The sequence below is a fragment of the Aythya marila genome (genome assembly GCF_965140915.1).
Source record: "Aythya marila genome assembly, chromosome: 3".
Lineage (NCBI taxonomy): Eukaryota > Metazoa > Chordata > Aves > Anseriformes > Anatidae > Aythya > Aythya marila.
The window spans coordinates 43,198,706-43,216,939 of NC_139044.1; the positions used below are offsets into that span (position 1 = coordinate 43,198,706).

General features: G+C 44.7%; 1 protein-coding gene across 1 annotated transcript in view; it reads left to right on the top strand.

The window, feature by feature from the left end:
* Positions 1 to 1,532: 1,532 nt before the first annotated feature.
* CAPN9 (calpain 9) overlaps positions 1,533 to 18,234 on the top strand; it is a 29,302-nt gene continuing 12,600 nt past the window's right edge. Inside the window, exons 1-11 of the mRNA XM_082756482.1 lie at positions 1,533 to 1,883; positions 6,567 to 6,636; positions 7,070 to 7,188; positions 7,834 to 7,967; positions 8,555 to 8,723; positions 9,644 to 9,727; positions 9,942 to 10,027; positions 11,557 to 11,634; positions 15,656 to 15,816; positions 16,502 to 16,659; positions 17,349 to 17,557. Of these exons, the coding sequence (XP_082612608.1) occupies positions 1,671 to 1,883; positions 6,567 to 6,636; positions 7,070 to 7,188; positions 7,834 to 7,967; positions 8,555 to 8,723; positions 9,644 to 9,727; positions 9,942 to 10,027; positions 11,557 to 11,634; positions 15,656 to 15,816; positions 16,502 to 16,659; positions 17,349 to 17,557 (1,481 nt within the window). The 5' untranslated portion in view covers positions 1,533 to 1,670. The remainder of the gene's footprint in view (positions 1,884 to 6,566; positions 6,637 to 7,069; positions 7,189 to 7,833; positions 7,968 to 8,554; positions 8,724 to 9,643; positions 9,728 to 9,941; positions 10,028 to 11,556; positions 11,635 to 15,655; positions 15,817 to 16,501; positions 16,660 to 17,348; positions 17,558 to 18,234) is intronic.

Below are 18,234 nucleotides of genomic sequence, written 5' to 3' on the forward strand. Positions count from 1 at the left end.
GTGTATCCAAGATGCTGAATGTCTCCTTCCACGGCTTTCACATTAGTCTGGAGCGTGAGAACATGCCTTGCCCCACACAAAGATGTTGGGGATGAGGTGCATTCCTGTTTTTTTTTAACCACTGGCTGAATGTGGGATGTTGGGTACATCACATCTCTGAGGCTCACGTTGGCACTTATGACCTTCTCCTGCCTTAGTCCCTTAGCTGGGATCCATCTCACATGACTATACACATTTAATAGCTGAGCAACTACCCTCAGCTAGTCCATGAGGCTTCACCTAAAGGGAAATGAAAGACGTGGTCATCTCCAGAGAGATCTTATGGATGAGGACACAGTGAATCACTTCCTGGAGGCACTGCTCTTCTGTACTGACTGTAGAGAAAGCCGAGGTGAGCAGTTTGGAGTCTGTTCTGCAGACCTAAAGTTCGGTCAGATGACTGCCACGTTTGGAGCACAAGGCCTGCCTCTTCTCACACGTCTGGACAGCATCCATACATTTGGACCATGGGAACTTGGTCTCAGGAGGGAGCCTGCAGACATCAACAATGGGTGCAATTATGGGGAATAAACATGGGAATATATGCTGTGAAAAAGAAAGCTTTCCTCACAGCGCTGCTGTGACAAATAGCAGAACAGAAAGGAATTAATTCTGTTTCACCTAATTGCTCTCCATTAATCATCCCTTGGCAGCAAGCTCGAGTGGTCGACCAAAGGGCCAATTAAAGCAAAGGGAGGCTGACTGGTGTTTGTACTCAGGGCTGTGTTTCGTGTTACAGGAATTGTAATTTGTTCCCAGGGCAGCATCTCTTGCCATTCCACGCATGGAGGAGTACCCATGCCTGTCTGGCTCTGAACCCTGCCGTTATTTCTTCAGAGCATCCATGGTGCATGAACTGACCTCCTCTCCAGGACAGTTTTTTGCTGTCTAATGTGAGATGTGATGTGGCAGGTAGATGCTGGGCAGCAGAAGAAACACAACAAGAGATGAGCAAGGTCATGAAACCCAGAACTCAGTGTCAAGTATGTGTGTATTTGGGTTTAAAATCCTTTATTACAACACACAGAGAAATCCTACGAGGCACAGTGTGTTAAAACCCTTTCCCCAGGTAAAATACCCTGTCACTTGCCCTGCCCTGAGCTGTCCCCACAAGATGCTAACACCCCAAACCCAGGGCCAGCCCTGGGCTACTCCTCGGCAGAGCAGCCCTAGCCCTTACACGTCATCCCTGGTGTCCCTCGACAGGGACAGCACCTGGCCGCTGGGACAGCCCCACCATCGTCATGCCGAGCTTTTCATGTGTGGGACAAAAAGGGCGAGCCTGCTGTGGTTACAAAGGCTACACCCCGTCCTGCAGCTTGCGTTTCGCTCCGTTGGCTCCCCATACCTTGAAGTCAGCGGCCAGGGGTGGCGGGGAGAGGTGCCAAGCCCCACGCAGGCCCGTCACCGCCGGGTGGGCACAGCAGCCCTGCCCCGGGGAGGACCTGGCACCACCTCGCCACTCCCGGCCCAGCAGCTGGCGTGGCCGAGCTGGCCGCCTTCCCTCCCTGTTTGCTTTCAGGGTGTTCATTGCGCTGCTCCTGCGCTGCTCGGAGCTGCTCCCGCTCCTCTCTCCCTCTACCCTTGTCCCGTTAAGCCTCATCTCCTCGTGTTCCTCCCTGGTGGGAGCCATGCCCTACCTACTCCGGGACTCGAAGCCCAGGCCGCCACCGCTGCCGCGGGAGGCGCGTGCCACCCACAGCTCGGGGAAAGCCTACGAGGAGCTAAAGCAGGAGTGCCTGCGCAGGGGCAGCCTCTTCGAGGACCCCGACTTCCCTGCCAGTGACGCCTCCCTCTTCTTCAGCGAAAAGCCACCCGTTCCCTTCCTCTGGAAGAGGCCTGGGGTGAGTACATGATGTCTTCACACCCCACCATCTGGTGAGAGTGCTCCCATGTACAGCAGGGAAACCCAATGATTGTTCGGGGTGCTTTGCTGTTTGTTTGGGGTCCTTGGCAAAGAGGAGGGTTGGAAGGTTTCACCCCATGGAGCTGCGTGTTGCTGGCTTACATCTGGTGACGGGGAGTGGAAAGGTAGGGGCATTGTAAGAGAAGCTAAAATCTGATAACTATTGCAAGTATTTCTGAAACACCCATTTTTTTTGAACTGTCCTGTAAAATCCTATACCTTTTCCATATTTTCTTGTCCTTTTGAAGGTCTTTGGCTTAATCATTTTAGAATACCGTATGTAGATTTTCTTCTTTTCTGCCTGCTGTAGCTTATTGTGCATATATTTATGTACATGCACAACGTATTTCTAATCGGGCATCTCTCTTACATTATTGCCAAACACAAGCAATGTTAAGATGAAAATAAGATGGCATGCAAGGGATTAAGGGTAAAATATATTATGATGACATGACTATTTGAAAACCAACTGCCATTAATGGAGGAAATTCATAATTAAAGTTAAACTTAAAACAACCAAAACTTCTAACTTTTAGAGCATGAGACATGCTTGCTTCCATCATGAAACACTGAGAGGCTGTGAATACATGCCATGATCGCTGAGCCATTCAGCAGTAGCCAAGGGCTCGATGAGTATCTCTTAATGCATCTTGCGTAACAGGCATTAATAACACGGGGATAGCCCGAAGCTTCGCCAGTCACATGCTCTCAGATCACAAAACCAACATCGCTCCTGGTTCCTTCTCCCCAGTTAGCTTTAACTAGTAGCCAGGAAATTTGTGGCTACTTTTCATTTCTTTGTTAATGATTGACATTTATTCTCTTTTTCTTCATGGTCTGAAAGCTTCAGAATTAGCAGAAAATGTCCCTTTGCCAATAGTGGTACCAAGAGAGAAAAAGAACAAAATGGGCTTAAAATGGGTTTACGTTTTGGCTTCACTTAATCCACAATGAGAGACATTCAGATGCTTTAGTGTCTGATAGCTAACGTAGTGTCACTACAGAGCATTATTATGGCTATTACTCCTAGACAAGTTTCAGCAATGAAAAAGCAAGAGATAGCCCCAAAGGCAAGTGCAGACCCTCAGGCACTGCTGCCCACCTTGTCTGGAAGTACCCCAAAGGCTAGGTGTGCTTTCAGGCTCCCCCAAAAAGCAGGCTGGAGGTTTGGGGTTGCTTTGCTCAAAGACATGACTTAAATGTCCTCATTAGTGGTAGTAAGGGACATAGGAGAGTAGACTTTCTGTTATACGCAGACTCTCATCGTCAGGATGTTTGTAAGCTGAAGTGGAAATATTTCTACTAGGAGTAAGCTACCTGAAACAGGCTCTGCCTTTACACTCCAGTGCCCGCCATGCAAAAAGGTGAACTTCTGTGAGCAGCACAAGACATAAAGCTCAGGGGAGCCTGTAAGGATGCAAAACTACAAAGTTTCAACTCCTCAGCATTTAAGCTAAATCAATTTAATGTCTATTAGCTATCAGTGTGTTTATACTGCCCCTGTGTGTGTGGGTATCGGTGTTCAGACTGCTTCTCGTGGTGGCTGGTTTTTACTGCCTTTCTACCAGTGTTTTACAGTGGTTCAGCTCAAGTGTAGCACAGTATATGCAGGTAATTGCAGGCCCAAATAATGTTAGTCCTCAGATTTACACCTTGTTACAGTTTATTCTTTAGTAATGAGAGTAGAGAAGGCTTTCTCATTATTTTCACATGTATATATATACCTGCAGGCACAAAATTTTGTACACAGAATAAACAAGACCCTCTAGCTAGCCCAGATCTGTACATCTCCCACTGCAATCAGTGAGCTGCACTGATTTGCACCTGGTGAATGTCTAGATTTCTACATAAATCTTAAGTGCCCTAAGATTCAGAAAGATATTTAGTGATTTTGTTTACCAATCCCTTATCTTTACAAATGAGATCCTTGAAATTACGCCTTATCAAAAAATTAGAATATTTTGAAAAACAGATGACCATTTTCTCATTCTATGTTCCCTTCCCTTCCCTGTCCTGTCAATTTAAATCTAAATAAAACTGTTGGGCTAGTATATCTGTCATTTATTTCTAGGAGCTCAGTATTTGGGAAAGCAAGAGACATATATGTTGAAGAATTAAAAAATAATAATAATAAAAAGGGGGGAAGACAAATATGTTTTACAATGCCAATTGAATCTGTGGTCTACAGGAGGAATTAAGAAGGAAATTCTCCTAATATGAACAGCCGCTGGCAACCAGTATGACAGGAACTATATGCTGGAACCAGAGAGATAAATACAATCACAAAAATAGGGCCACCATAAACAGCCTCAGCCTCAGCTTTTCTTAGATCTCTAAGAGGGAGATCTTTTCTTAGACCTCCCTCTACCAATGTATGCCAGAGGCTCAAGGGATGCAATTTGTTTCCCTTTGACTCGAAAGAAACATAGCTTCAAAGCAGCAGCAGGAGAGTTGCAGGCACCTTCTTTCATCTCCCTGAGAAATTCATCACCCTAATTCTAGGCAATACCCTTATGTAGGTGAATCTTTGAATATGCTGTGTGTGGATGCAAGATCTAGTCCTGGGTTTTGTCTTTTAGCATACTGAAAGCACTGATACGTGTTATTACACCATCCAGTCTGAAAATCTCTTTAAGTTTAATATTATTCTTGCAAGTGTAGCTCTTGGTTTTCTTTTGTGTAGCAGAGAATGTGACATGGGTCCATTCAAAGTCTTTTAAATTCCTTTTCTTTTTTTTTTTTTTTTAATTTGTGTTTGCTTTAAACACAGAAGATTGAAAATATTTTCACATCTGTCAGTTGTAGAGCTGTGTAACAGGCACCGAGCCACAAAACTCTCACAGCACTCAGCAGCATTTGTGTCCATGTCGGTGGAGAGGCTTTTTATCTCAGCCCTCGCTAGCATGCAGTTTCTTGGTAACACTAAGCGCTGTGAGAATCGTGTTCTCCAGGAGCAACAGCACTAAAATAAGGCACGTTATTAAAGATCAGCTGCCTTATCAGCCGTCGTACTGGTGTTTAAAGGCAATGAGCTGTGCTCTTTATCGCTCGCATCCTGTCACACATGGCTGGGTGTGTTTAACAAGCAGGCGGGCCAGCTGATGAGGGGGTGACGTTTGGTTTCCCCTTGCCAGGTGCGCTGGGGACATGGCATGGCCTCACCACCAGCTCCTCCCCAGAAAAGGCAAATAAAAAATACACAAACCAGCTTCATGCCTGAATATCTCCTCCGAGGGATTAGCTTCTCAGGAAAGTGGCTTTCCTCATCCGTGGCCGTGTGCCGTTTTCCTCCGCCATCCAGGCAATCATTTCTTATTGTGTGCTGCCAAAACTGCTGAGCCACCAAAGTCACCAGGTCACAAAAGCAAAGCAGAGCACGCCCTGACAGGACAGAAAGTCAGGCTGATAAATTTGGAACATGGCCAGGCTGTGCTGGCCGAGATGAGAACAGCAGTACCAGTTCATCAGGGACACTGTCCTGGCCACAGCTTTGGCCAGTAAGAGATGCTCCAGGAGTAAGTGAGGGAAGCTGAACTGAATTACCAATATCCTACCCTGACAGCCTAAAAAAATGCAGAGACAGGAACCAAAAAGTAACTCCGTTTCCTTCTAGGCAAATGCAGGGGTTAAGTGACTGAGTGTGCTCTGCTATATTTCCTCCCTCCTTAATTTGCCTTTTTTTTACAAGCTTCTGTTGATTACATAAAAGAATTTCATGCAATAGGGCCTGCAATAGCATATCGTGGCAGACTGAGAAGCTCAAGGAATATTCCTCCAGTAGTATATTAGATGCTCTCTTCCTCCTCCTCCTCCTCCTTCTCCTTCTCCTCCTTCTCCTTCTCCTCCTTTTCCTCCTTCTCCTCCTTTTCCCTTTTCTGTTCAGTTCAATCAATTCAATTCAATCTACAGTTCATGGGAAAGGGGAGAAGGGAGGCAAAGTCCTGCCACATATATTGGTTTGCCACTGTGATTTTTCTGTCCAGCTGAGATACAAGAGAATTGCTTTAATGCCACTGTGATCACACAGTCCTTATAACTTCTGAGCACACAGGTGTGCTCAGAAGGGTGGGTAATGTCAGCTCCTCGTAAAACCTGACTCTGTAAAACAAACAAGGCTGGAGTCTGCCTTTTTTGTTTCCTTGTTTGAGGAGGAAATAGGACATACAGCGTCTGGCAACCAGGAGACTATGTATTATGTGCAGGTAAATACAAGGCCTAATACTGTGTTTGAAGGTAAATTGCCAATTTTAGGGTGTTGGGGTTTTTTTCAGCTGTTGGGGGAAAAAAAAGTAGCCAGGGTTGTAACTTAACTTTGAGATTCTGGACCAGGATGTGCTCTATTTTAACAATTGCCTATGGGTGAATAAAGAATGCCAGCCTTTCATTAGCAGCCAACTAATTAGGAAAAAATGAGGATAGCTGATTCTTTAATTGCTCTGCACTATAATTAATTAAAAGGATTAATTACAAGCATTCCCCATCTAGTTCTTTGTGGTAGCTTACACTGCTGCATGAAAATATAGCTCGTGCACACACAGGGCTCACATCTGGGCTCAGAGTGACAGTGACATTTTCCTGGCATACTTTCAGTCACGTCTGTGTCTCACTCCCACTCTTCCAGGACATTGTCAAGGATCCCAAGTTTATCCTTGGAGGAGCCACGAGAACTGACATTTGCCAAGGGGATCTTGGTGAGTGATTCACCCCAGGTGGGTGCGTGCATGCTGTGCAGAGCAGCAGGAATATCCTCACACGCGAGGGGATGTTGTTGCTCGTGACCCGATGAGAGCAGTGAAGCTGGAGGCACCTCCCATGCTCACCTTGCCCACCGCCACCTCTTTGGTGGCACTCTCCCATCTGTGCCAGGGACCATCCTGGTTCAGAGGGATTCAAGGCCAGAGAAGGATCCCCATGCAAGGGTACTGTGACCCCAAGGGAGCTTTTCATCCACCAGCACCTCCAGACTGCCCTGTCTGGGCAGGGGCACACTTCCTGGGGACACACAGGATCTCTTTTCAACAGGGGTGGCAGCTAACTGTGACATCTCCCCTCACCCCCACACCATCTTCTTTTCCTCTCTGTGGAAGAAAATGAGGCTTTTTCTTCCCCCGTCTCAATTCACAGGTGACTGCTGGCTATTAGCAGCCATAGCTTCTCTCACATTGAATGAAAAAACACTAGCAAGAGTGGTACCACTGGATCAAAATTTTGGGCCAGATTATGCTGGAATATTTCACTTCCAGGTAAGATGAAAATCTGGCACAGCATGACCACATTTCTGGGCAGCTGGTCATTGCATGTTGTGGTCTGGTTTGTGGTGGGGATGTGGGTTATTCCAGAGGAAACATTAGAAAAAAAAAAAAAAAAAAAAAGAGGGGGGGGATTGCTGAACTTAATCTGTTGTTCATGTTTTGAGGAACAATCTTGAGGGCTATGTCAACCTCCCACATGCACAAGCATAGGCACTTCTGTTCCGTGAAGAGAAATATGGCTTTGAAATCATTTCACATTTTCCACACAAACTCCTCTTAGGATGTAAAGCCTTAAAGATGAAACAAGATTTTGTCTGTGGTCTGTAATACGTATCTTGAAGATGGTTTGAATCACCTAGTGACCACTTGTATGTGACTCACTGGGGACCATATGAGTGCCATTATCCAGCTAAGGAGCTGTGGTGCAGATTTACTCTGTTAGACTTTTTTTCAGACAGATTGACTTTCCTTCAGAGCAGTCTAGCATGGTAGAGTGGGAAGGAATGGTTTACATACGATTTCTGAGCAAGCCTATCCTTGTCACTAGCTGACACTTAGAAGCATTGGGACACGAATCTCCTACACTCAGGAAATGTCATGCTGTCAACCAACTCATGCTCCATCTTTTCTAAATAGTTTTGGCAGCACAACGAGTGGCTGGATGTCGTGATTGATGATCGATTACCCACCTTCAAAGGCCGGTTGGTTTTCCTGCACTCAGCTGAACACAACGAATTTTGGAGTGCTTTACTAGAGAAAGCCTATGCCAAGTAAGTCTAGTGTACCACGCTATACATAAATGATTTATAATTTGTACATATATTATACACTATTCAAGTTAACAGCTTCTATCTAGTATTTTTTTAAGCTATTTTTCTTTTTTTTTGCACTTACTGCTGCCCTAATCTAAAGAGCTTGTGAGCTCATCCAGCTCCCATCACAGCATTAGATACAACCCTAGCTGTTAGCAATGGAGTTGGATCAAAGCCTGAATCCTACCATTTGTGTCCCCGCTGAGACCTCAGATGATGGTTCCGGCCAACTCTAGATTTTTAACTGATTTGGCAGGCAACAAGCCACTGACATGCGAAGATATCCAGTCCTTGCCAACCTGGTCACTGACACTAATAAAAGAAAAGCCCCAGGCTTTAAGAATATCGAGGAACAAATTAATTAAAAGTGTAATTAGCAAGGAAAGCAGAAGTATCCCAATATACATCATATATCTCCTGAGTACATTCTGGGGCACAACTCTTCAGTGCCCTTCTGTGCTTTTACGCCCATGTGAGAAAGCTCTCAAGCATGGGTATCGTCAAAGTTTTGAAAGCCTGTCTCACGGTTAGCATGTGTTTTCCAGGCTGAATGGCAGCTACGAGGCTCTGAAAGGAGGCAGCACAATAGAAGCCATGGAGGATTTCACTGGAGGAGTAGGAGAAATGTATGAGGTTAAAACGGCTCCTGACAATTTCTATGAAATCCTAGAGAAAGCTCTGAAAAGATGCTCAATGGTGGGCTGCTCTATCGATGTAAGTAACAAATGGGGTCTGATTTTCTCAGCTTAGTTTTGGTTTCTGCATTAAAAAACAAACAAACAAACAAAAACCGAAAAACACTACTTTATAAAGGGTGGTTAAATCATTAACAATTAGATGGATATGCATTTAACTCTCTAAATAATTGCTGTGAACTGATAGTACGTAATATCAGTGTGGTCCTTAGTACAGCTGTCAAAAACAAAAGAAGATTCATCACATTTCAGCAGGTGACAGCCACTGGATTTAAAACAATAATGATGTTAGTATGAGCACCTGGGGAAGGTGAATTTCCTGTCTTACTTGGCCCCTTGACATTAAAACCAGCCATAGCTTTGTGAGGACTTTAAGGCTCCACAGACTAAAAATTGATTTGCTTCATTCCTGGATTCTGCAACGACATCTATTTGGTCTTGTGAGACTCAAGAAACTTTTCAGGGTCAGTCTGTTTGTAAACAGGGGCTGGAGCTTAGAATGCATCAGATTTATCCCTCCAGGTACTGAAATCTCTGAAATATCAACACCTGACCCCACCTGAGAGCACCTTTTCCCATCCCTTACCTGACTCAAACTACATTTGAATAGCAGTTTAGGTTGATATCCTGGAACTATGCATGGTGTTGATACAAAATCATAGGGACATAGAAGGGATCTGAGCCAGGAACCACCTTATTTTCCCTCTGACTGTATAGTGCTCCAAAAGAGAAATCCCCACAGCTCTAGAGAGCTCCCTTTCAAAGGGCACCATTGCACCACCACTGCCTGCATGGAGCAGAAAGACAATTTCCCTATTCACATTTCCCCATTCTGGTTAGCCACTGACCTCCCACATAATGGCTGGAAGGGACCAAGTTACACCACTTCAGATCTCCCTATGAAAAGAGGTATTCACGTTTTTTTTTTCCATATTACAGACCAGCAGTGCTGCCGAGTCAGAAGCCAAAACCCCCTTTGGCCTTATAAAGGGCCATGCTTACTCCTTGACTGGCATCGATGAGGTACGTTTCCTGTGGTTTGTGTCAGCAGCACGGGGCAAGGAGAAACTTGGTCAAAAGGCAAGGGACTGTCCCCCAACCTTAGGCAATGGGAGGCGTTATCCTAGGGGAGTTATCCAAATTCCCATCCATCTTTCCCTGCCACGTCTTCTGTAGCAGTGCACTTTTAGCCCAGCTTAATGACACGCAGCATTTTCTCTTTTTCTTTCTTCCTCAGGTGAGCTATCGGGGCCAGAAAGTGCGGCTCATAAGGATAAGGAACCCCTGGGGACAGGTGGAGTGGAATGGCCCTTGGAGTGACAAGTGCGTGCACTGTGCCATACAGGCCATGCAAAAATCAAGCTGCTGCTCCACATCTAGCTTTCTGCAGGCACAGTTATTTCACAAAAAAATTAAATCAAGAATTTGCATGTGCTTAATGGTATTACTGCCATACTGGTGTGTCACTCTCAATATTTTCAAGGCTGCTCAGCTGACACTGTCAAGGATGTTTAGCCCCCAAAACCCAGTATTAGCAAAAACATACATTAATATAAATTGGATATGTTCATTCTAAGACACTTCCAATAGTAAATATTATGTTTGGTGTGATTTTCTCTTTATTTTTTTGCAACCTAGTTCCTGTAGTACTTGTAACATAACATTTGTATTTAGTCCTACTACAGGTAATCTATAAACCAATTTTGTATTACCCCCTCTATCTTACGAGTTTGTCATTGCATTTACTGTTCGGTGTTTCTAAACATATTAGGAATAGGCAAGAACTTTGCAAGTTATATTATAGATGTGTTAGACAGTTAGGTGATACCCTCTATGTGGTACCTGCTAAAGTTATGGAAGGACACAGAAACACAATAGGATTGGTCTGAAAACCAGTCTGCTTTTACTACTAAGTTAAATGAAGTATAAATACTACAAAAGAAAAAAAAGTATGCATTAAAAAATAACACTATATTCCCCCCTGCTGAAAAAAAAAAAAAAAAAAAAAAAAAAAAGAGGTTAAGATCAGGACAGGCATCTGGCAGTTCAGGTTGTTTATTGAAAATGCTGTATCTGCAAAGTGGAGCTCTGACTGCACTTGGGAGGTTTTCTGGAGCTCTGGATGCCAGTACAAAGCCCTGCTAAAGCAGAGGGGCTCCCAGGTGGCTACAGGAATCTGTAATAGCATTTTGCAATGGTTGCTGGAATTTAAAACCTAACACAAAATGCCCTGTATATCCTATCAAATTGGATTTCCAAAACGTCTTAGTGTTTTTTTGTTTGGTTTTGACCTGCTACAGCTGGATCTGTAGAGGTGAGTAAAAAAGAGGCAAAGATTATATCTGCAATCCCAGTTAGTCCAGCAATTCTCTCTGTACAGGGCAAAGAGCCTATTCGGTTCCCACTGAGTCAAGTTTGTAGAAACATCTGTCCCTAAATTACCGAGAAACCTAAAAGAGGAGATGGTGCTACAGATGGCAAACAGATTTAAGGAGGAGTGTGATTTACAAAAATCTTGTGGTTTAATGATAACCATATTTTACTCAATCCCACCACCTGACAGCAGTCCCAGTGCTGACTGCAGGGAATAACTCAGGCAGGACTCTTCTGAGGCAGCTTTAGGATCTTTGTCCCAGTCCAGCTTCCAGATACATTAGTTGGGTCTCTGCCGCTGTGTGGACTGGCAGCAGGGTTTAGGAAACCTCTTAAAGGCCTTTGTGTTTATGTGTGCTGCTCAAATAAAACACTTCTGGATGAAGAGCAGCCTACTGATCTGTCCAGATGGTTGTTCTGGGCCAGGGAAAATTAAATGCCATAGACCCATAGTAAAGCTTGGCTTTGTTTTCTTGCAGCTCTCTGGAGTGGCGTTTGGTCAGCCCATCAGAGCAGAAACGCTTGTCTCAGACAGCACTGGATGATGGAGAGTTCTGGTAAGCCACAGGGTTTTAGAGCGTGACTCCAGTAAGAAACTGAGGTGCTGGTGGCCAAAATGGGTGACAAGGAAGAAATCTCTGAGTGAGCAAATGCTTGGTTTCCTTGCAGGAGGAAGCAGGTTCTGCATGCTTCGTGTGTGTACGTGTGTATTTTAATAACAAAAAGTCTTTTGAAGGTCAGTTTAGTTAATGGCATCAGCATATTTCAAATGCTGTGTGTCTCCCGTGGTTGTAACAGCCTTTAAATCCTTACCAGGAACATACGCACACTACAGAAGGGAGCATTGTACTGCACTGTAGCGCCTATGAAATGCCTTCAGGGTTGATGTTAGTCATACACTGGTAGGGAAGAAGCGCTTAGAAGCATTGCTACTTGTTACAGAAAGTACAAGAACACCAGGATATGTGTGAAATGATGGAAAGATTTAAGAAAAGATGAAAAAAAAAAAGAAGTGGTAGCAATTGCTTTAGAAGTGTGAAGTGTTCTTCATGCCAAATTCACTATCTCAGACAGAGCAGATGGCTGACTTGCACATGATTCCCCCACCCTACCCCGTATGAGCCACGCTGTGCACTACTGACAGTGTGTCTAGTCGTATTTTCCAGGGCCAGATGCTAATCTCGTTTACACAGAGGTAAATCCAGAGAGGTATTCAGCAGGATGATTCCAGATCTTTCCCACAAGTTAAACCAAAGTTCACCCTTTGGTCTGGAAAGAGATCTAATACAGATGATGCGGAGCATTACATCACATAAAATGGTTTATCTCACACACTGATAGCTCTGGAAGGAAGTAGGTCCAGTGACTGATCCATTACTTAAGCATTTTTACACAGTATATCTTTTAGTTATTTTGCTACTGACAGCAAAAGGCAGCAGGGCATTTCCATTTTTTCAAAAAGTTTGAGTGGGTTTTTGTTTGGTTTTGAGCTTTTTGGTTTTTAGAGATGAATAAAAAAGAAGCAAAGACTTTACCTGCAGCTCCAGTTCCTCCAGCACATCTATCTGTACAGGGTGTGGCTTAAAGCCTGGCTGTGTACTGGAGATACAGGTGTGTAAATAGGCATCAAATGAGCAATTAAATTCATCAGAAAGTTGTCTGTCCAACAGAGCTAAGCTCATAGTTAAATAAGTCCTCAAAAGGTCAGTAAAAATGAAGAAATATGAGCATACCCAGGCAAATGGTGGCCTTCCTTGTACAGCGTCTCAGACACTGTACAGAAACAAAAGCCAGCAGGACTGAAGTTTTCCCTGAAGGGGTTAAGCGGAAAAAAATCATATGCAGAAGCTAAGAAATGCTTCCAAAACCAGTCAGGCAAGTCTGATACCAGCTAAACCCTCCACCCAGTCCATCAGTCTTATTTGTCCTAATGTCTTTTGACTTGTGTGTATTTCTCTCAGGAGTGTTTGCCCCTTTGCCCCTTCTAAGCTCCTTCTAAGACACAAGACACATCTTGGTGGTTTCCCTATCAGGCTGCATGGACAGACTTTGCATGAGCAGTGAATGTGGTGTACCCCTAAAGACATTAAGGTGGTCAGGTGAGGAATGAGATGAACAGAGCTGCTTCTCTCCAGCTTTCAGTTTGCTCCTCCTGCTGATGCAGTTTACCTGAGGAGCTGGAGAATGAGCTATATTCCTCCTTCTGCAGCAGGGGACTTCCAGCTAGTCTGTTCACCACTCCTGGTGGTGACTTTGCTTGCCTCCCTAGAAAGCTGGGGTGATCTTTGTGAGGTATTTTGAAACCTGCTACTAGAAACAGTGAGTAGCAAAGTAATTAGGTCTTCAAGAGTTCAAAAGGTGTTCTTCATGACACACATTTTATCTTTGTGCTTAGCATATAACATCAGATACAACAGGGCTCTTATTGATGACAACTAGTTTGTACTGAAGTAGACCTAATGGCAGGTTTCACCCTCAGCAAACTCAACAAGTATTCTCTTGGTACATCATTTCTTCAGGTGTCTGCAAGGTGACAGGTTGCTCAGGAGACCTACTGTGCATTCATGAACAATTTCTGTAGCTGTGCTACAAGTTTGGGACCCGGCTTATTCCATGTGCTGACTGCATACAATGTTATGTTCATTTCTCCTACACAGGCTCACTTCTGTTAATTGAAACAGAAGAAACGGAAGAGGAAATGCACCTGTTTATTCTCATGTATTGTTTTTGGTTTCATCCTAGGTAGAACAGGAAGGTTAGGAGGAAAGGCAGTGTAGGGAGGGAAATTTGACTAAAAGGTATGGGACATTTAAAGCAGGATAAGTGTCATGTCATCAGAGTGGCTTCACTCAGTGCTGAAAGGCACCACGGCTTTGGAGAAATACATGGGGTAAGGCAGCCAAGGTGGGAAAAGTGGCCCCATAAGACCTTTTTTCCTTTCTGTTCTTTGGATTTGGGAGGACTGAAGAAAATCTTCATGGTAACATACTCAGGGACTGCTGACCTCATTATCTATCCCGAAGATATTTTAGCTGTGTTTTTGCAGTTCAAGTACAAGTACTTCATCTGCTTTGCAGCATGCTTCCAAAGAGCCCAAAATCGCATAGTGTGGCCAGGAAACTGAACCACTGAAGAGACAGAGATTTTGCTATACTGCCCTGCTATAGTGTAGTGAGCATTGCAGTGAGAATTAGCAGTGTTTGTGGCATGAAAGGCTAGCATTATATGAGAACAGCTGATGAGAAAGAGGACAAATCCCAGGAAAACAAGTCCTGCTGTTTCTTCCCACCCTAAAAACAAGTTGTAAAATGTCCCAGAGCAGGTGTAAATTAATGCTGCCATGGACACCTCTTCCTTATACAGCATAAAAATGGAACTAGCTTTGTCCAGTGAGCTGCGCTAAGGGCTAGCTGAGTCCTATCTTCCTCTGCCACAGATACACATGTGGTTGTGGAGAGCATTTTCTTTCCTGCTACTCCATTTTGCTGTTATGCATCAGTCACCAGAGAAAAAGGATAGCTACAGAAGTTCGTGTCAGGGAGGAGCAGTTTCTCTGCTCTGTTCCCATAGCCCATGGCTGCATACCATGCCCAGCTGGGTGCCTGGCTCCAGCTGTCCCTTTTCCTGGCTGTTTGCTCAGTCCTGAATACCAGGCTCCTCAGCCAGCAGGTCTGTCAGTATCTCTTTGCCAGTTTACTTGCTAGCTTAAAATCACATGGCTTATCTGCTTCTCAGCATGCTGAGTAGGCTAGGTTCAACCAGCCCAGCATAGAAACTCAGAAATAACTGTAATTTGGCATTTGCTTCCTCCTTTCCATGGCCATGTATATGTATCCACCATCGGTTTTAAATAATTATGCTGCAATCTATATGACACAGTAGCAGGAAGCAGTGTCTATCACCATCAAGGGCTGGTTGGAGCCTTTCCTTAAGCCCAAACTTACCTTTTGTTCCTCTGTTTGGCATACGGTTTCTCTAGGACAAGGTCCCATGCACCCATAATTGAGAGGAGAGTGAGCAACTTGAGCCTAGGCACCTTACCAGAAGGCCAAACGTGACTTCAGCTGCATTGTGGACAGGCTAGTCGTACCATGGCCTGACTAATCCATTGCCACATGTCCCCTGTAGTGCTGTCCTGGGGCTGGTGTTGAACGCACAGATGATTTGTAGGCAGACTTGGCTCCTGCCATACAGGGTCCTGGATCCTTTGGTTGGCTCTCCATCAATGTGGATGCAGCTCTTAGGACTAGGATATAGTAGCCTGGGGGAAGGGGATGATCAAGCATCTTTTTCCACAGTAGGTTTTCTTCCAGTGTCACTTCATTGTGTCCTACACTCAACTGTACCTGAATAAAATTAGTGGAGTTACAGTAAAAAGGAAGGTGTAAGAGATGTCAAAATCAGACTGAGACAGTAGGGTTGCTTATGCTTCACACCACAGTGAATGAACGCAACTTCTCCCCCAGTGTACATCACCATATCTCCACAGTTGCTGAAGGTCCACATAGGGCAGTCTGGCCCTGGGCATCCTTCAATGAGGCTAATGATTGCCTGTTCCTTTCCATGTCTTTCATCCAGGATGAAATTTGAAGACTTCAAAGTGCATTTTGATAAAGTTGAAATCTGCAACCTGACTCCAGATGCCCTGGAAGACAGCACTGCCCACAAGTGGGAGGTGACCATCCACGAGGGGAGCTGGGTCCGGGGATCTACTGCAGGAGGATGCAGAAACTTTCTAGGTAAGTAGATGCAGCTTTGAAAGCGAGAAGCAGGCACAGAAGTCCTTACCCACCCTTAGGCACCTCTCCTATTAACCCATAGCCAGGATTGTGGATGCAGGTCAGGCCAGCTGAGTCTCAGCTAGTAGGAACCAGCCAAAGGTATAAATACAGTCCAACTTGAGGCTTTGGGGTAAGAAGAACTGCTTTCTTCTTTCACAAGTCTGTTGGATCTGATTTGTCTCTCACTTACATTTGCATGAGCAGGACTGGCTCCAAATAAACCACTTAAAATGCATCAGTAAGTGTAAAATGAGACAAAAACCCAGCTCAGACAGCATGTTTATGTGGCTCTGAAGTAGCATCAAGGATCTGAATTGTGTTACTCCGTATTGGCACCAGCACTATGGAATCATTGTAGCTATGTATTTTGAACAAAATTCCATCGGACAGCTTTATTAAAACCATGGTAACTTAATAAAATATCGGGCCCAAAATCTTTTCTACACCTAACTCCATGAAGAACTTTGGGATTCAGCTAATTTTCTGCAGAGCTGAGTGGAAAGAAGCATGACAACTAATGGAAAAAATAAATTTGAGCAAAACCTCAGCTTAATTGTCCTTTTTGTCTACTTTTTTTTTTAGTAGTAGTAGTGGTGGTATTATTCTGAGGCAAGAAATGCTCTGGTGTTCTTTACATTGGCAGACACTTTCTGGACAAATCCACAAATCAAGATGCATTTGACAGAGACAGATGATGGGCAAGATGATTGCACATTCATTGCAGCATTGATGCAAAAGGATCGACGCAAACTCAGGAAGTTTGGTGCTGAAATGCTAAGTATCGGCTACTCTATTTACGAGGTACTCTATTGCTCTTACAATGCGTGCAGTAGCCACCCCGTCAATATTACCATCTTTCTCTGGATTTGTAGCACTGCCAGTCATCAGACATTTTTAGGGCCCTTGCTCTTAAAATGCTCTTCTGAGTTACATCAAGCCCCATGGAGAATTTTGCCTTGGTTAGGATGGAGTCCTTTCATAGGAGGATTTAGGAGTCCCATGGGTAACCAGGACAAACTCCTCAGCCCCATGACTGTGTTGTCCCCTGCCTGGATCCCAGAGAGGGAATGTTGCTTCTTATGAGTCTCGTGGGGCTCATCACACACAGTGGTTCCTGTCCCTGTGTGAGGTTGGAATTGGAAAATCTTCTGAGGCGCTTTCTCCATGCAGAAGACAACTGTGAGGTCTCATCACTCTGTGACATGCCACCTAGGATTGTGATATTTAATAGCAGAGAATGTTTAAGCAGGAAGGAAGTGTCCTAGTGTCCTCTTAGACTGTCTTCAGGGTGAGAGAGAAACCCTGGTAACAGGTCCTTGCTGTAAAGCAGGAGCTAGATTGCAGCAAGTGCTTGGGTTAGGGTGTGACAGTCAGCACTGCAGCTGGATGTCAGGCTTGTGCCAGGGAGTTTGGGTCTGTGACTGGGAAGAGGGCAGGGGTAGCCCTCAGTACACCACAGCCAGTGCAATGCTGCCTTTGATCCCCTCTAGAGCCCCGGTGGAGATGGACACCTGAACAAAGACTTCTTCAGGTACCACGCCTCCAAGGCCAGGAGCAAAACCTACATCAATTTAAGGGAAGTATCTAACAGGTTCAAGCTGCCGCCAGGTGACTACATCCTTGTTCCAACCACATTTGAACCACACCAGGAGGCAGACTTCTGCCTGAGGATCTTCTCGGAGAAGAAGGCCATCACTGAGTAAGTCAGCAGCAAGCACTGGACCCGCTGGTGCTCTCCTGTGCATAGGGCTGCCAAATCCTGGAAAGGGTCTGGCTGCCAGCTGTCCAGCCCTACAGCAGAGTCTTGGGGTGGGAAGATCCTGCTTTTTTCCCTCTCTGGAATTTTCATGTGCTTAGTAAGGAGAAAAAGGAAAGGTCTGAAAATGAGATTTTGGTTTGCAGTGTGCCCTCCTGTGCCTCACACCTCCTGTGTGAGGTTGAGTTGGGTGAAGGCTTGTTTGCCTTCAAACTGGTTGGAAAAAAAAATCTGTCTGCAGATGTATTTGCCTGTTTTTGCTAAATCTGGCTTTTTTTGGAGAGGAGTTTAGGAGGTAGAGAAATCGGGGCCCTGGTGAATCCACTGGAAGCTTACAGGGAAGCATTGCTAGCTGCCTGCTTCTCAGCTTGTTCAGTAAACTGCAAGTGCAACAGTGCTTCCTTACAAAGTCTGTCCACATGACAATTTTATATTAAAAACTGAGGAAGAAGTGTGCACGATGAATACAGAATGAGATTAATTCTTTAGCAGAAAGCACACAGAGGGACTGTGCCCTCACAGAGTCCTGCTTAAAGTATGTTTTAGTGGCTTATGCCAAAATTTAAATAAAGCAAAAATCTGTTTGATGAATTTCACCCAAATGTAATCAGTTCAGTAAA